Raw genomic sequence first — 16,990 nt, 5'->3', positions numbered from 1 at the left:
CAGCAGTGATGCCAGCCCCGGGTCTTTGCCAAAGGGGTCCTGCCTAGTGGAGGAACCCCACAGTGTGAGGCAGGTGGGGTATACTGCCAGGGGCAGAAGCTGAGAAAGAGCCCTGGGTGCAGCCAGCCCAAGGAGCAGCACCGCCTGTGTCCCGGAAGCTGTGGTTTGGAGACCCTGCACGACCACATTCCGAGAATCATGAAAACTCCCACAGGGACAGAGACCGTTTTCAACTCCGACCAGGCTGAGAGGGTACAGAAGCATCCTAGACAGCTCCCATCAAATGAGAACTGCCCCCACCCCACCCCCACCCCACCGGCTCCTCCTTGCCCCAGCCTTGACCTTGGTGAGATCAGGAGCAGATTCATTGAGTGGGGAGGGGAGCCAGAAAAAAGCTGCCCACTGGCCCCTTCTCTGACCGCAGGTCCCACGAGCTAAGGGTGGGAAGGAATTCCCATATTTAGACTGTGCTGATTCAAAGAGATAGTAACACACCTCTTTAATGACATTTATTACCTGGAAGTGACCATAAAAATGGGAAATTGGCACCCAGAGTTTTTGGGGGAGAGGACTACTCCTACTCAACAGGTTTCATGGGACACTGGAGACAAAAATGAAGTTGGGTTTATGATTACATCCCCCAAGTCCTACTTTCTTTATGATACTCATGTCACTGGTATGTTGAATAAGAGAAAAAATAATATTCGGGAATTTTACAAAGTAAAGTGGAAGCTGGGTTTCATGTTTATTTCGTTAACAGCGTCCCCTTGACAACAGCTGGGTGCTAACCCTGTTCCTGGTCTTCAATTTCCACTTGTTACTCAAAAAAAGACCTCCCAAACTCCCAAAAGGAACGCTCACTTCTCATCAGGGGAGAGGCTGGGAGAAGAGAGCTTGGAGGGGGGGCAGGGAGGGAGAGCACTGTGGGCATGCTTTGTTACCTGTGTCTGAAGAAGACAGTGTTTTGCTGACGGGAGCACTGTGGCAGGAGACGGCTTGGATGGAGATGTCCTTCTCAATCACTCTCACCTTGACGGGTGTCCGCAGGGGAGACTCTGGCAGAGACAAACCCTGATTATATTGGCCTCCAGATGCTGTCTGAATCCAGTTCCCGGGAAGGGAGATCACACCTCACTTCAACTCCTTCTCATGTTGTTAGAAAAGGAATGGGCCAAACCTCAAGATGTTGTCACAATCTCTCTTTTTCTTTTCTTTTTCTTTGTGTGTGTGTGTGTGGGGGGGGGGGGGGGGGCGGAGCTGGGGGAGGTTGCCAAAAGGAATGTTGGAAGCTCAGGTTAAAATAAAATTTCAAAAATGTTTTAATTAAGGAAGAATTTCACGTTCTGTTTTCCAACCAAGAACTGTGCCAAGTGATCTATTCCAGGAAGGGAATACTTCTGTACAAGCAGAAATGCAGTACACATTTTAAAATAATAATAAGTCACACATGTATACAAAAGTATCTCCAAGGCGGTGGCTGTGGGGACAGGTACAGAAGTCAGCTGCATCTAAAGTGACTGCACATCAAGACTTCTGATCCATGATTTTAAACACAAGGTATTCCACACTGACCACACACACAGCCAATGTTTCAAGAGAGTGTGTCGTCCCACATAAACATAACGGAGTTCTTAATTTAACTAGCCGTTTCATCCAATATCTAGGTTTTAGCTTCAGAATATCCAACAAGGTTGAACCTTGCTTCAGTGTGTTACTTGATAAAATAGAAAGATAATTTCCTAAAAAAAAAAAAAAAAAAAAAAGGCTATGCAAAAGTCTTGCCAATTACCATGCTCCCAGTGCCTGGAGATTGTCTTAATAACATCATAGCCTGGGGCACTCTGCTTTCCTAGGGACAAACGTTTGTGGTGAATGGGAGACTTATCTCACCAGAGCTCAGTGGGGACGCCCTCCCCGTGTCAAAGCGAGGCTTGGTTTTCACAGCAGTGACAGTAGTGACCACAGTCCCACACGGCATCACTGTGCGGTCTTTTTCCATCTTGGCAGCAGGAACAGGTGGAGGGGTCTGCCAGGATTTTGCTTCAGTGGGCTCCATGTAACAAAACTGAGGAGAAGACCAGATGTGTGTGGTGTGGTCGGCGCAAAGATTCCCCCACCAGGGAGCACCAACCTTCTTTGCAACACCACTGATTCCCTCAGTTCCTGCAGCAGGGAACCCAGATCTCCCCCTGAATTGATGCAAGATGGTGACACCCTGTTCAAACCCAGCCATGCAACGCGTATGATGGGGACAAAAGCTGGCGAAGCAAGCGAAATAACAGCCCTTTGTGGGTTAGGCCCACAAGAAAGGGCCTCAGGGAGAGACTTCACATGGCAGACAACTTGACCAGGTCATGGGCAGAAAGGGTACCAGTCAAGCCTAGAAATGCACAGCTCTTCCCAGATGAACTTCTTATTTCATGTTCAAACCAGAGCAAGACTGTGACAGACAGAAAGGAAAATGTTCTTCATCTTAAGTGGAAGCTTGTCCAAGTACCTCTGCGGTGACGGAACCCAGCACTGAGCTGTCCACCAAGGTCCCGCTGGTCAGTGTAAAGCTTTGTGGGCCAGAAGGCTGCTTCTTAAACAAATATAAAGGGACAGTCGTCATCGCCAGGAGAGCTACAACAGGACACAAGCAATGAGCACCGTGGTGTTTCCATGACAGCAAAACGGTCTATGTGAGCTGCCACAACCAGACCAACTCCTAATAGTCCTGTTACTTGAAAACATTTGACAAACATCAAGGTCAAAAAGACAAAGGAGACTAAAAGATGTGATGATTATGGGCACTGTCTGAACCTGTCTGCACTGGAGTGGAAAACAGCTACTACGTAGATCAGCTTTGTCAACTGACAAAAATTGGGATGTGGGTGATGGGTTAAAGAACCAAATCAACGTCACTCAGGAAACTGATAACTGTGCTATGGACACATACAAATATCCTGTTCGTAAGAAATACACACTAAAGCCCTGGCCGGGGAGCTGGGTTGGTTGGAACATTGTCCCAATGCACAAAGGTTGCAAGTTTGTGCCCTGGTCAGAACACATAAGAAACAGAATGATGTTTTCTTTTTCTCTCTCTCCCTTCTTCTCTAAAACTAATCAGTAAGTTAAAAAAAAAATACACACTAAAAAAAGAAAAACCACTAAAGAATTTAGGGGTGTAAGGATCATGATGCATAGAATTACCATCATATGGTCCACACATTTACCCTTGTGTGTGTGTGGAGAGAGAGCATGCACAAAAGCAAGAGTGACCAAGTGTGAGCACAGCTAATAAAGAAAACGGGCAAATGTTCAAATATGTGTCTGAAGAAAGGCTCTACGGTTGTTCTTCGTTCTGTTTCTGTTGTTGTTGTTGCTGTTTTTATAAGTTTGAAATTTTATAGTCCCCTCTGGCTGGACTGGAATGAAATTCCAGTAGAGCCAGCAGAGGTGGTGCCCCCGGGACAAACTAGGAGTCGCTTCTTCCTCTCCAGGCAAATGTGGCCCCACCGAGTGTTCACACACACGGCTGTCAGCAGCTCAGTTCTCCCCTCCAGAGCAGTCCAGTTATCTCAGGACTGCAAATCAAAGAAGCTGTCTCAGGATTCTTGCAAATGAGCAGAAGCCTGAATGGCTTTTTCCTATGTCTCTGTGCTGTTAGGAGACAACCAAACAGCTTGGATGAACAGCCTGGAGAAGCCAAGTAAGGTCCCCCCTCTCCAAATGTTAGTATGCTTATGGGGACTTTTAAAAGTCTATTTAATATAGAAACTATTGATCTATACACAACCACACATACAGGTCCACATTGTCGTTAGTGACTTCTTATATCTTTCTTGTATGTAAAGTATGTGTTCAACTTGGGCTGCTGTGGCTTATTGAACAAGGAAGAGCCAGTTGAAATCCACAGAGACAGAAAGTAGGATGGCATGCCAACAGCTGGGGGAGGGGGAGGGGTGAGGAGCTAGTGTTTAATGGGGCTGAGTTTCAGTTTTGCAAGAGGAAAGGAGTTCTGTGGATGGATGGGGGTGATGGTTGCACAACCATGTGAATGCACTTATGCCACTAAATTAAACTTAAAAAATGGCTAAGGTGATGAATTTTGTTACATGTTATATCATCACAAATAATTAAAAAAAACAAAACAAAAAGCTCTATTGAGGCTAAGAGGTCTGAGAACTACTTCCCTAAGCCAAGAATTGTTAAATAAAAGACTTTGGATATTTGTTTAAACGAACAAACAAAAACCAGTTGAATATACTCTTTCTCAAAATGTACAACATTAAGAACTGAAATGGACTTTTAACCAAACATTCTCTTGAAAAGACCCAGATGGTTTAGGGGAGGGCTTCAGGCCTCCTCTGGGTGTCCCCCCACCCAAGCTTCCCAAAGCCCTGGTCAAGGGCTTGGCCGACACTCCCAGAGAGCGGGGCCTCCGTCCACTTACTCACTACCCACCTTCTGAGGATTGTCCATCCTCTGAAATCTGCAGGTGCAACTCTTTCGACTTGGCATTCAACTCACTGTGCAAAAGAAAAAGAGCTGTGAGTCCTTAAGTCCTTAAAAATGCTTTATTAATTTTTGGAATAGTATCTTTTTTTCTGATTATAGAAAGAAATGGTCATCAACAATATTCTAAAAACTGTAAGACACACCAAAAATATAAAGAAATTTGACAACCTCACTATCCAGAAATGGTTACTGTTAATATTTGGTGCCTCCCCTCCCAGAAGGATCCAACAGAACTCCCTGGCTGATGATGGACATATTCTATACAGGTGTCATCAAATATGGGGCCACTAGCCACATGTGGCTTTTGAAAACTTGAAATGTAGCCAATGCAAACAGAAACTGGATTTAATTTTAATTTTAATTACTTGAAATTCAAAAAGCCACATGTGGCTATTAGGTACTATACCGAAATGGTAACAATATACTTGTCTAAAATAAAGTGTAGAACATAATGGACCTCCTTCCTTCTTTGTAACCTTTTTTTTTTTTTCCACTTAAGATATCATGGACATCTTTCCCTGTCAAGAACTGCAGAGGAACAACATTTTTGATAAATATCTAGTATTCCACTATTTTTCTTTATGATATTTTACTTAACCAATTCCGTAATTACCAATCCTTAATAATGAGTTGGTTGTTTTAATATTTCATAATCATAAACCAGCTGAACTAAACACCCTTCTCATGTATCTTCACACAACTGTGGGATTATTTCCTCAGGAAAACTGTAATTGCCAGTCAATAGGTACATGCATCAAAGAGATTTTATTTTATATATACTGATGAACTCCAAAATTCTTATTCCAATGTACGCTTCCCCTGGCCATTCTCATTTTCTCACCCTATAGCAACCCGCAAGGTGAAAAGCAAACTCTTTTGTTAAGTCTGCATTACTTCCACAGTTTCTGAGATTAAACGTCTTTTCAGAAGTTTCTAGCTATAGTACTTGTTTTTGTACTTCTATTCTGAAAATTCTGCCCACTTTTCTAAGAGAGTATTTTATTTTCATGAATGATTTATAAAAATGTTTTATAGTATACATGGAATATTTTCTTCTGTTACTTTCTGTACTTGTTTATTGTTTAAGCACCAGAAAGTGATTTCTGTATTTTTATAGTTGGCCACTTTACTGACATATTATTTATATTAGTTTTTATAATATTATTATTTCTATCCCATGTCCATTATTACTTCTAATGGTTTTAATTGCTTTTTGTGAGTAGTCTAGATATGAAATAATATCTCCAGGGAAAGATTAGTTTTGCCTCTTCCTTGCCGGTACTTATATATATATATATATCGTGTCTTTATCTTATCCAACTACACTAACCAGTGCTTCTAGACTGCCTTTCTCTTGACATTAGTGGGGCTGTTTCTGGTATTTATCACTTTCAAGGACTTTAAAAAAAGTCTTTTTAAAGAAGAGCCCATAAATCTTGTTCTCATTACGATTTTTAACATTAGGAATGGGTATTGTCACTGAATATCTTTTGGGCATATATAGAGCTACCTTCAAAAAGAAATCTATGTTTGACTTAAAGCTCCCTCAGATGTTTAATATGCCTTTTAAAATTTTTTTAAATAATTTTTTGGTTCTACAAAATGATCTCAGGGGTTGGCAGTCTTGAGTAGGCATCACCATGGAGACACAGGCCCATGGTAACTGAGCTGCACGCACAAGGTAAATTCTTCTTCCCAAGTGAGGTCAGTAGTGTTTTTCGGGAGGGCGCTGGAGAACTTCTGAACAGGCTCGTTCAGCTGAACGACACAGCGGAGGTTAGCGTGGCCTGTAATCAAACAAAGGGGTACCGCACTGCCTTTTATTTTTGTTTTTAAAATTGCTTTAAGACACGTTTGCATATAAAAGGCTAAATAAAACTGCCTAAGGTCTTGGCTCACCCTCTTTGAGGGGCCATTCTTTCATTTGCTATTTACGAACTCTCAAAGCACCCCACTTCATTTGGGGTTAAAGATTTCCTACCCCTACTTGATATGCAGAGCCCCAGACTGTTCCCAAGTGTCTGCTCACCCCTCAGTTCTGGCTACAGGCACAGACTCGTGATGAGGGACCCTCTTGGGGGCGACCTGACTACAGCAGAGATGTGGCCCCCGCTTCTGAACAAAACTCACCATTTTCCAAAGGAAAGGTATCTGGGATGACTCTAAATTTGGGGATAACTTACACAGAACCTGTTTCCCTGCTGATGACGGGTGTGTTTTTTTTATACCTGACTCAATGACTTAAGATATTTTCTGGGGTATTTTCCAGGCAATGGGACAGTCTTCTATTAAACAGTTGTTTCTGCTTCGAGGCAATGTCTTGTCCTCGGCATAAAGCCATGAACCCCTGTGTGATCAACAATCACTGGGCTCTACTGGCCCTTTACCACAAGTCTGGCGGTGTCAGGTGTCCCATACACAAGCATCTTACTGATTCATCTTCACAATCAACTTCAGAGGAAACTCAGACCCTGAGACCCTTTATTCCCCAACTAAGTTCAGAAGTCCCCTCTCAATTGCTAAGCACAGGACCTCAAAGGCAGCATGCAAGTGCTTTTACCAAAACCATCACCTACAACTAGTTTTGCAGAGTCTTGGTTGTTAAATGTGGCCTATCTGTACTTGGAACGGAAAGAAATTTCTTGCAAACAAAGATCAGTAACCCCACATTCTCAGACAATAGAAAAGAAGTTACTGCTATCCTCAGCAAAATCGAATCAAAGGGGTGAGTTGTGTCCTGTCATGGGCCATTAAGCATTTCAGATCTCTGCAGTAATTCTGAAGCACCTGAAAATTCATCCATTCTAAGGATAACTTTTGTCTTCATTCAAATAGCAGCCTCTCTGCACCAAAGGGTCCCCACTGGGGCCAACGCCTTCTAACACCCATAAACCACCCATGTGGCACCTCATCTTCCAGGAAAGCAGATTGGTCAGGGATGCTGAACATGCAATTTTAGGTTCAATCATCAAAAAGAAAAGAAAAAAAAGATGGTCCTTCCAGACTCAAGAAAAAGGGCAAAGCTACAATTGTGTTCCTCCTTCCCTCACATAAGCAAAATCTGAGTTGTAGTTTAGTAGACTTGCATTATTATTACGGTTTTCAGGGGCTCTTTTTTGATCAAAGTCAGGATCACACTGCAGACCCAAATGGAGGGAGCCACAGGTCACCCCTCCACTCGGCTCACATGGTGGGACAGTCACTTCTACAGTCAGCCAGGCACCCTGTCGTCACCCAGAGCTCCTGCAGCACCATCACCCACCTGAAGCACCAGGATCGTTTAGCAGTGAGGCTCGGATATTCTTCACCAATAATTTGAGGTCATGAGCCCTTGGAGGTTTGGGAGGGCAGGGTTCCTGAGAGGCAGGTGAAGTGCGCTGGAGAGTCTGCAAGAAGAAAAGGAGCAGTCGCCGTGGGGAAGTAGAGGACCGCCGCGGCCAGAGCCAACACCGGCGTCTGCTCTGTGACAGTTTCCTTCCTCATAGGAAAGTAGGGCACCATCAACCAGAACCACTTCCCTGCTTAGAAGCCTTATCTATCCCAAAAGCAGCAATGCATTTAGCCAGAGAGGGCTCCGCAGAATTGTACTGTGGGTGAAGACTGGAGCAACCATGTGGTCCACGCCTGACCCAGCCCAGGTGCTTGAGAGCGAGTGGGACGCCTTCTCCAGTCTGCAGGTCATCCAGCTGTCCCCAGCCTGGGCAAGACATGTGTGTCTATCCAGTGCACCTTGCTCTGCCTGCTTCAGGGGCACATTCCCATTGCTAACTGATTTTCCTAGGTACCTCAGTCCTGGAAGGATGAGGTCCAAGGCCACTGGCTCTGAATAGACAGCAAAATGTCAAGTCGGGGCTCCTAAAAGGTGGAGGGTTAGAACTAACCAGGGTCAGATTGTGCTGAGTGGCCTTCTTTCTTTCATCTCACAGGTCTTTGAAACCCTGTGACCTGAACTCGAAGTTTCCCCAGAGCACGGTTATTATTGACCAGCAAACAGTCTTACAATCTTCCTCTATCACAGCAAGGCAGAGAAACATTGATCCTCCAGAGAGGCGGCCCACCATCCCTAATGGGGTCTGGAAGCACCCACACCCTGTGAACATGTTTACCTGAACTTCCCTCATGTCCATAGGCTTGGTGCTCAGCACCACCGATGGGGAGGCGGAACTAACCAGGTACTTCAAAATACCCTTGAGAGTTTCACATATTGCGTTCACCTCTACTGCCCGGTCCTGCCAAAAGAGGAGGACATCAACAAATTATGTCACCACCACACATGCATACAAAAGGTCAGGCAAATGCTTGGCTCTTCTCACTATCGCTCCAAGATGAACAAACTTGATGTCACTGGGGCTCCAGGAAGTCAGATTTGGACCCGTGATATATCTGAGAGAGAGGATCCTTTTCACTGATCTCAGAAGTGGTTTTTCTTTCTTAAGTAATATTTGATATTTTTTTGAAATTAGAAAGTATTCAAATAAATGGAAAGACCTGATAAGAATGAAGACAAGCTTTTAGAAGAACAACAAAGCTGGACAAGTTACAAAGCCAAGTGCCAAGATCTATAAAGCTACAAAATTTCATACCCAAGAGAACTGTGTTCATACATTCTAGAATGTTCACAGCATCATGATTCCTAATAGCTCAAAACTGGAAACTACCTAAGTGTCCATCAATAGCTAAATGGATCCATAAATTGTGTGGCAGCCACACACAATGAGCACAAACAAGATACAACCACACAAAGCATGAATAAATCTCACAGACATGATGTTGAGTGAAAGGAACCAAACACAGAAAGCACATAATGTATGATTCTGTAAATTACCAAAACAGGCAAAACTAGTCCATGTTGTTTATGGTAGACAAGGTTCTAAGATGACCCCTCAATGAACTGTGCCCTCCCCTTGAGTATATGTATGACCCAACTTGCCTTCAGCCAATGGATATGACAAAGGTGATACAATGTCAGAAATTACATTATATAAGACTTCCTCTTAGCAAACTGGAGAAGAGATTTTTCCTGCTGGCCTTGAAGAAGTCAGCTTCCACATGTGAAGTGGCCACAGGGCAGGGATGTTGATGCTGAGAGTAGCCCCCAGCTGACAGCCAGCAAGAAGCTGGGACCTCAGTCCTACAGTCACAAGGAACCGAGTTTTGCCAACAACCACATGAGCCTGAAAAAGAATCATGAGCTCTAGAAAGATGCAGTTTGACTAAGACCTAATTACAGCCTGCGAGACCCTGAGCAGAAGATCCAGCTAAGCCCTGCCCAGATTGATGGACAAAAGCTATGAGATAATACATGTGTGTTGTTTTACACTGCTAGGTGTGTGGTAATTAATTACAAGCATAGATAACTCAAACACCTTGGAAATCAGAAGCATGGTTCACCCTTAGTGGGGGCTGGAAACAGTGAGTGGTAGTGGACAGAGGAGGTTGTCTAGGGAGCTGTTCCTGTTCTTTTTGTTGAGCTGGGTGCTGAGCACTTGGGAACATCCAGTGTGTGAAAGCTCCAATGAGCTAGACACATATGATAAGTGCATTTTTCGTACAACGTATCTCAATAACAATGTTTAAGTAAGCAGGTTCTATTTTTAAAAATCCCAAATAAAATCGTTGTTTAAATACAAAAGCTTCTGTTTTGAAGTCTTAAAAACTAGCTCTGGCTGTATTCTTGCTAATAGAATGTGTCAGACTCTGTGGGCTGTGCAGGATCCGGGCTCTGTTCCGTGTTTTCGGGAGAGCAGCTGCAGTGGAGTGAGTCTTTGCCAGAGCTTGGTGGTCTCAGCCCCAGTTCTGGCACTGCTATTGATGACTCCAGGGCCCTCTGGTGCCCCTCGTCACCTCTGGTATAAATGCTTTCACTGTGGGGTTCCAGCCCGTCCCCACCCTGCATGGGGGGATGGGACACTCATAGAGCTGGATTTCCTCCAGGACTACAGACCTTAAAACCTCTCAATGTGTGGGGTTGGAAGTGAGTTCAGAAATTGGTCTTCAATGTCCAAAGAACAACTGGCTGGCCGGGCCTTGTGAGCGCAAACTTACTAGTCCAAGTCTGCCATTTACTGAAAACCTACTCTCTCAACTAATAATAATCAGCATAGTTAATACTTACATCATCCTTAGGGCCTGTCAGGCTTGATTTCACACACTTATATGTTCTAGCCAATCATTTTAAAAATCATTGCCCCTGGCCCTGGCCGGTTGGCTCAGCGGTAGAGCGTCGGCCTAGCGTGCGGAGGACCCGGGTTCGATTCCCGGCCAGGGCACACAGGAGAAGCACCCATTTGCTTCTCCACCCCTCCGCCACGCTTTCCTCTCTGTCTCTCTCTTCCCCTCCCGCAGCCAAGGCTCCATTGGAGCAAAGATGGCCCGGGCGCTGGGGATGGCTCTGTGGCCTCTGCCTCAGGCGCTAGAGTGGCTCTGGTCGCAACATGGCGACGCCCAGGATGGGCAGAGCATCGCCCCCTGGTGGGCAGAGCGTCGCCCCTGGTGGGCGTGCCGGGTGGATCCCGGTCGGGCGCATGCGGGAGTCTGTCTGACTGTCTCTCCCTGTTTCCAGCTTCAGAAAAATGAAAAAAAAAAAAAAAAAAAAAGAAAAGAAAAATCATTGCCCCTACTTGACAGAGGAGAAAACTGAAGCACAGAAAAGTGAATTAATACGTGTAGAGTCACACAGCTCATGAGTGACAGAGCAGGGAGTCAGATCCAGGGATTCAGGCTACAGGGTCTGTACTGATAAGAACAGTAATTCACAGACACAGACTCACACAGCAGTGGTCTTGCGTGTCTGGCGTCTGGCCTCTTTCACCGAGTGTGATGTTTTCAGAGTCAAGCATGTTTCAGCTTCTCATTTATGCCTGAATGAGATTCCATTATCTGGATGGGCCTCACTTTGTTGGTTTACTTTCACATTTTTAACCTCACAACTTCTCCTCCTTTTACAGATGAGGAAACCAAGGCATGAGCTTTGGGGTAATCAGGTGTCAGAGTCCATTACAACTAAGATCTTCAGAGCAAGTTGACTCAGGAACCTTGCTCCCAAGCTATTCCCTGCCTCCATGCTGTCACATCTACTGGGGGACCCAGCAGCTCTGTAAAGAGGGCACAGGACCCGCTGCAGGGGGCCAGCTAATTCTACAGAGTTGCTTCACTGGGGAAGTCATGCTTTTCATGAATACAAGCAGGGTGTGGTGGGGAGCAGGGTATAAACACCGTTTGAGTAATAAAGAGAAGTAATGTCTTTTTTGCAAAAAGAAACACAGAACAGATAAAAAGTACTGAAGCATGTTACCACTCGCAGGGGAAGAATGGAGGTAAAGGGGACAGGAATGGGGGGGGCAGACTTCTGAGTATAATGTTTCGTGTAATTTTGACTTTTAAACCATGTTGATATTTTGCATATTAAAAAACATGCAAGAGCCCTGGCTGGTTGGCTCAGCGGTAGAGCGTCGGCCTAGCGTGCGGAGGACCCGGGTTCGATTCCCGGCCAGGGCACATAGGAGAAGCGCCCATTTGCTTCTCCACCCCTCCGCCGCGCTTTCCTCTCTGTCTCTCTCTTCCCCTCCCGCAGCCAAGGCTCCATTGGAGCAAAAGATGGCCCGGGCGCTGGGCATGGCTCTGTGGCCTCTGCCTCAGGCGCTAGAGTGGCTCTGGTCGCAATATGGCGATGCCCAGGATGGGCAGAGCATCGCCCCCTGGGGGGCAGAGCACCGCCCCTGGTGGGTGTGCCAGGTGGATCCCGGTCGGGCGCATGCGGGAGTCTGTCTGACTGTCTCTCCCTGTTTCCAGCTTCAGAAAAATGAAAAAAAAACGAAAAAAAAAAAAAAACAAACAAACAAAAAAAAACATGCAAACCAGCCCTGGCTGGTTGGCTCAGTGGTAGAGCGTCAGCCTGGCATGCAGGAGTCCCAGGTTCGATTCCCGGCCAGGGCACACAGGAGAAGCGCCCATCTGCTTCTCCACCCCTCCCCCTCTCCTTCCTCTCTGTCTCTCTCTTCCCCTCCCGCAGCCAAGGCTCCATTGGAGCAAAGTTTTCCCAGGCGCTGAGGATGGCTCTGTGGCCTCTGCCTCAGGTGCTAGAGTGGCTCTGGTCGCAACAGAGCGACACCCCCTGGTGGGCAGAGCATCGCCCCCTGGTGGGTGTGCCGGGTGGATCCCGGTCAGGTGCATGTGGGAGTCTGTCTGACTGTCTCCCGTTTCTGGCTTCGGAAAAATACAAAAAATATATAAATAAATAAAATACATGCAAACCAACAAAGGTGGGGGGCCAAACTCTAACACTGCATACTAACAGATGCAAATGTGGTTCACTTACATCAAGGTGGTACCATTACCACACAGAAAAAAAAAGATCAATCCATTTTTGAACATGAACTTGGTATCCGTCAGTGGGATACACTCTGAGATGAAGGCCAACAGAGAACCTTGAACTTTGGTATGCTGGAGGTCAGCCGTGTGCCAGGGGAGCAAATTACAGAACAAATGATGCCATGTGGGAGGAAGGAGATACAAATGTGGAAAGGTGGAGGAAAAGAAAAGGAATTGGCGATGAGAGAAATCCTGAAGACATACTCCTCCTACAACTAAACAGCCAGGGAAAAGTGACCCTTCTGATGGACAAAAGCTGAAAGATGTACAATTCAAACTTATTAGTCTTAAAAATACTGCTCACACATGGCATGAATGGTTAAATATTTATAGACAAACTATTAAATTCCCATATTTCAGCTGTGGTGATATCTCAGTAGTTGAACAAGAGTTAGAAATAGGGTAAAATATCACGCTTGACTGGTGGTGACACAGTGGATAGAGCATTGGCCTGGGATGCTGAGGTCCCAGGTTTGAAACCCCGAGGTCGCCATCTTCAGTGCAAGGTCATCAGCTTGACTGTGGGGTAGCCGGCTTGAGCATGGGATCATTGACATGATCCCATGATCACTGGCCCTAGGTCACTGGCTTGAGCAAGAGGTCACTAGCTCAGCTGGAGCCCCCAAGTCAAGGCACATATGAGAAACAATCAATCAACAACTAAAGTGACACACTAAGAGATGATGCTTCTCATCTCTCTCCCTTCCTGTTTCTCTCGCTTATAAGAAGGGAAGGGAAGGGAAGGGAAGGGAAGGGAAGGGAAGGGAAGGGAACAGAAACAGGGTAAAATCACAAGGAAATCTTGTACAAGCCACTGCAAAGGAAGAACATGATAAACTAAGGCTTTGGTATAAATGTTGCATGACCGTTTAAGCATCTGGAAATAGCGACACCAACATGACTAGCATTCCCAGTCCTAGAATCACACCTCCAAATAGCTAAGACCAGGGGAAGCAGGGAGGAGACTGCCTCCAGATTGGAGGCGCATCTCTGCAAACACCAGGGGAGAAAGGAGGTTGCACTTGGAGCTGGCTGGACTCAGCCCAAGCTGTAGGTGAAGCTGCTTCAGGGTGGAAGAGTGGATCTGATGATTAGGTGTGAGAAAACATCAAGGAAAGCCAAGGTTTCATTCCTTCAGTGGTTCACTTAACAACTTCCCAGCCCTGTTCCAGCCGCATGGGGGTGGCAAGCAGGTTTCCGGATTCTTAACAGCTGCCTGGTGATTCCGAGTGCAGTCTGGGTGAGAGTGGGCAGCAAACCCATCACGATTTTCAGTAAACAGATGGAGGCATCATGGAAATGTATTGACTGACCTCCCCCGGTGCTCTGGGCTGGATTGTAATGGCCATTTCTGGCACACTGATGAATGACCACCATATCTGAATGTCCTCTCTCTGCTCTTTCATGTGGAGCTCCAGCTTTAAAGAGGAAAAAAAAATAGTTATTAGAGGACTACTGTCTCCACCACAGCCACAATATGCATCTGTTGGGGGTATGTGCATCTGTGTGTGTTCACCAATTTCTTTAGATAATTGCTTAGCTTCCCCATGCCATACTGAGCACTTTCAGAATGGAGAGGAGGGTTCCCAAACTCCCTTTGGCCCCCTCTGCACTGTAAGTACCTTGCCCCACCCCCACCAGCACTCTGCCCTGCCACCACTGGGCAAGGCCCCTCAGCGTCGGTGTCTAGAGGCCAGATGTCACTGAAACTCTGCAGCCTACTTTAAATTCTCTGTACTCTGCATTTTTCTTCTGGGAGTATCACCAAGAGGTAGAGGAGAAGGAGTAATGGACAGAACCGGGATACTTGAGCCAACCCCACGCTCACATTGCCCTGAGAGCTGTGCACAGAACACACTGGCACGCTGGTCCTCTATTGTCTGGGCCACCACACAACCTCCAACCGGACTCTCGCCTCTCACAATAAGCCCATTCAACCCTCCCCATCCACTGTGGCAGAAAAATGAACCCCAAAGATGTCCATGCCCCAATCTTTGGAACCTGTGAATATGTGACCTTACATGGCAAAAGGAACTTCACAGGTGCAATTAGGATGATGGGGAGGTGACCCTGGGCTATTCTGGTGAGCCGTCGAATCATATGAGTCCTTAAAAATGGAAGAAAAGGGCAGAAGAGCATGCCAGAGATGTGCACTTGAGGAAGGAGGACGGAGGCCAGGGGCCCCAGGATGAGGCTGCTTCTAGAAGCTAGGAACTGCCCATGGCTGACAGCCAGCAAGAAGCCGGGCCCTCGGTCCTGCCACCATAAGGAGTTGAATTCTACCAACAACTCAAATGAGCAAGAAAACATTCTGCCGTGGAGCTTCCAGAAAAAAGGGCAGCCCGCTAACCCCTGGATTTTAGCCTGTGTTGGACCTCAGTCTTCTAGAATGGGAACATAAGTTTGTGCTGTTTTAAGCTAAGGTTGTGGCCATTTGTTTCCACAGCCAAAACAAATGAACGCACCAGCCATTGTTTTTCAGCCAGAGACAAAAATCTCAGCTCTTCACATCCCTGTCCTTCTCCCCACCCCCCAACCACAACCAACGGGAAGGAAAGGACGGCTTCAGCATACAACTCTGAATACTCAGGAACTCTCACCTCATGCTAGCAAGAGGGTATGAGAAATGATGCCGTCCCTGATAACCCTGTAAGAAGCACACTTTAATTTCATTGACACAGGTCTCCAAGTCACCCTCACCAGGCAGAGGAGGGGGTAGCAGCACGCTGAACTGCTGGCCCCTCTGTGCGCCTTTTATCTGGAAAACAACGGAGAAGCTGGAGGCCTGCTGCCCTGAGCATTAATAATTTACCCGTCTCTAGTGGCGGCCTCTGCCTGCAGACTAATCAGTGGGCTGCCTTTAAACTGTGCTGAGAGATCAAAGATACAGTTGTGTTACTTGTGTCTGAGCTGCTCGAATGACACATCCAGCCCCTCCCAGAAACTGCATTTGCTCCGTTAGTGTTTGGGGTCCTCGCTGGACTCATTCAGTCCTGAAGCGTGTATCAGATATCATGTAAATGTGTCCCACACTCTGAGGTTATGTTCTAGTCACATAGTCCAAAAAACTGGGGAAAAGATGACGAATTAGCATCTGACAAGCCCATGAGACCAACACTCAACCATTTCAACTTGAAAAGGAAGTGAGGGGGCTAGACTGCAGAAAAAAAAAGAAGCTATTTAGGTGGCCAGAAAATCTTGTTCATCCTGCTTATTTAAAACTGTATCTTTGTAAGAAAAGTACACGAAGTAGCGTCTGCCCTTGTCATTGAGAATCCTGTATGACGTCAGCTCGGCCCCCAAAATTAGCAGCCAAGCACAAGGACAGAAGAGAGGAAACGCAGGACTAAATTGGCAGTGACCCCTAAAACAGACCCAGAAAGTCACAATCTTTACACACCATTCAACAGGAGCTTCAGGGCACTTCTGCTTAATGTCAGAGATACAGAGTTATGTGACATTTCAGCTACCTAGAAGTTTCCCTAATAAATCTACTATAGTTAGGACATGTCTCTCTATATAACTGTTATATATAATTATGAATATTCATATATAATTATATATACATTATGAAATAGTTATATATGTCTATTATAGTTATTATAATAATGTCTCTTATCTGAAAAATAATGGTTCTGGTCATTTTCTAACTTATAAAAATAACAAGGGGGGGTCTTTTAAAGTTGCCTTGTTTAGAAACTAAAAAGCTGAATGCCCCAGTCTAGCCCTACGCTGTTTTTCCAAGAGCCAGTCAACTTCCAGGGTCCAGAGCCAATTCTGAAACAGAACCACTCTCTTCACCTCACCTGCCACTTACCTGATCCTACTAGCCGACAACACCCCTGACATGGTGAAGTGCCTTGAAAGATACCATCTCTCCCATTTCTGAAAAATGGGCAACTACTAAATTCATTATATGTACACACATATATGTATACACATGTGTGTATATATGTATTATGTGTATATATGCATGTATATATACATGTGTGTACATACACCTATGTGTAGGTATGCATATGTGTATATAAAATATACGCCTGACCAGGCGGTGGCGCAGTGGATAGAGCATCGGACTGGGATGCAGAGGACCCAGGTTTGAGACCCCGAGGTCGCCAGC

At 45.8% G+C, this 16,990-nt stretch overlaps 1 protein-coding gene across 4 annotated transcripts in view; it reads right to left on the bottom strand.

Moving 5' to 3' along the window:
* The window catches only part of C2CD2 (C2 calcium dependent domain containing 2), a 51,527-nt gene that overhangs the window by 11,723 nt on the left and 22,814 nt on the right, over positions 1–16,990 (bottom strand). For all 4 annotated transcript variants that reach the window (XM_066370134.1, XM_066370135.1, XM_066370133.1 and 1 more), the window contains 8 exons: positions 14,184–14,288; positions 8,607–8,729; positions 7,763–7,886; positions 6,179–6,287; positions 4,447–4,511; positions 2,498–2,622; positions 1,891–2,065; positions 942–1,055 (listed from right to left, as the gene is read on the bottom strand). In XM_066370134.1, the coding sequence (XP_066226231.1) occupies positions 942–1,055; positions 1,891–2,065; positions 2,498–2,622; positions 4,447–4,511; positions 6,179–6,287; positions 7,763–7,886; positions 8,607–8,729; positions 14,184–14,288 (940 nt within the window). The remainder of the gene's footprint in view (positions 1–941; positions 1,056–1,890; positions 2,066–2,497; positions 2,623–4,446; positions 4,512–6,178; positions 6,288–7,762; positions 7,887–8,606; positions 8,730–14,183; positions 14,289–16,990) is intronic.

This window comes from Saccopteryx leptura, chromosome 2 (genome assembly GCF_036850995.1).
Source record: "Saccopteryx leptura isolate mSacLep1 chromosome 2, mSacLep1_pri_phased_curated, whole genome shotgun sequence".
In the NCBI taxonomy this organism is placed as follows: domain Eukaryota; kingdom Metazoa; phylum Chordata; class Mammalia; order Chiroptera; family Emballonuridae; genus Saccopteryx; species Saccopteryx leptura.
The sequence above is the reverse complement of the archived record's forward strand: the minus strand, read 5'-3'. Positions and strand labels throughout refer to the sequence as shown.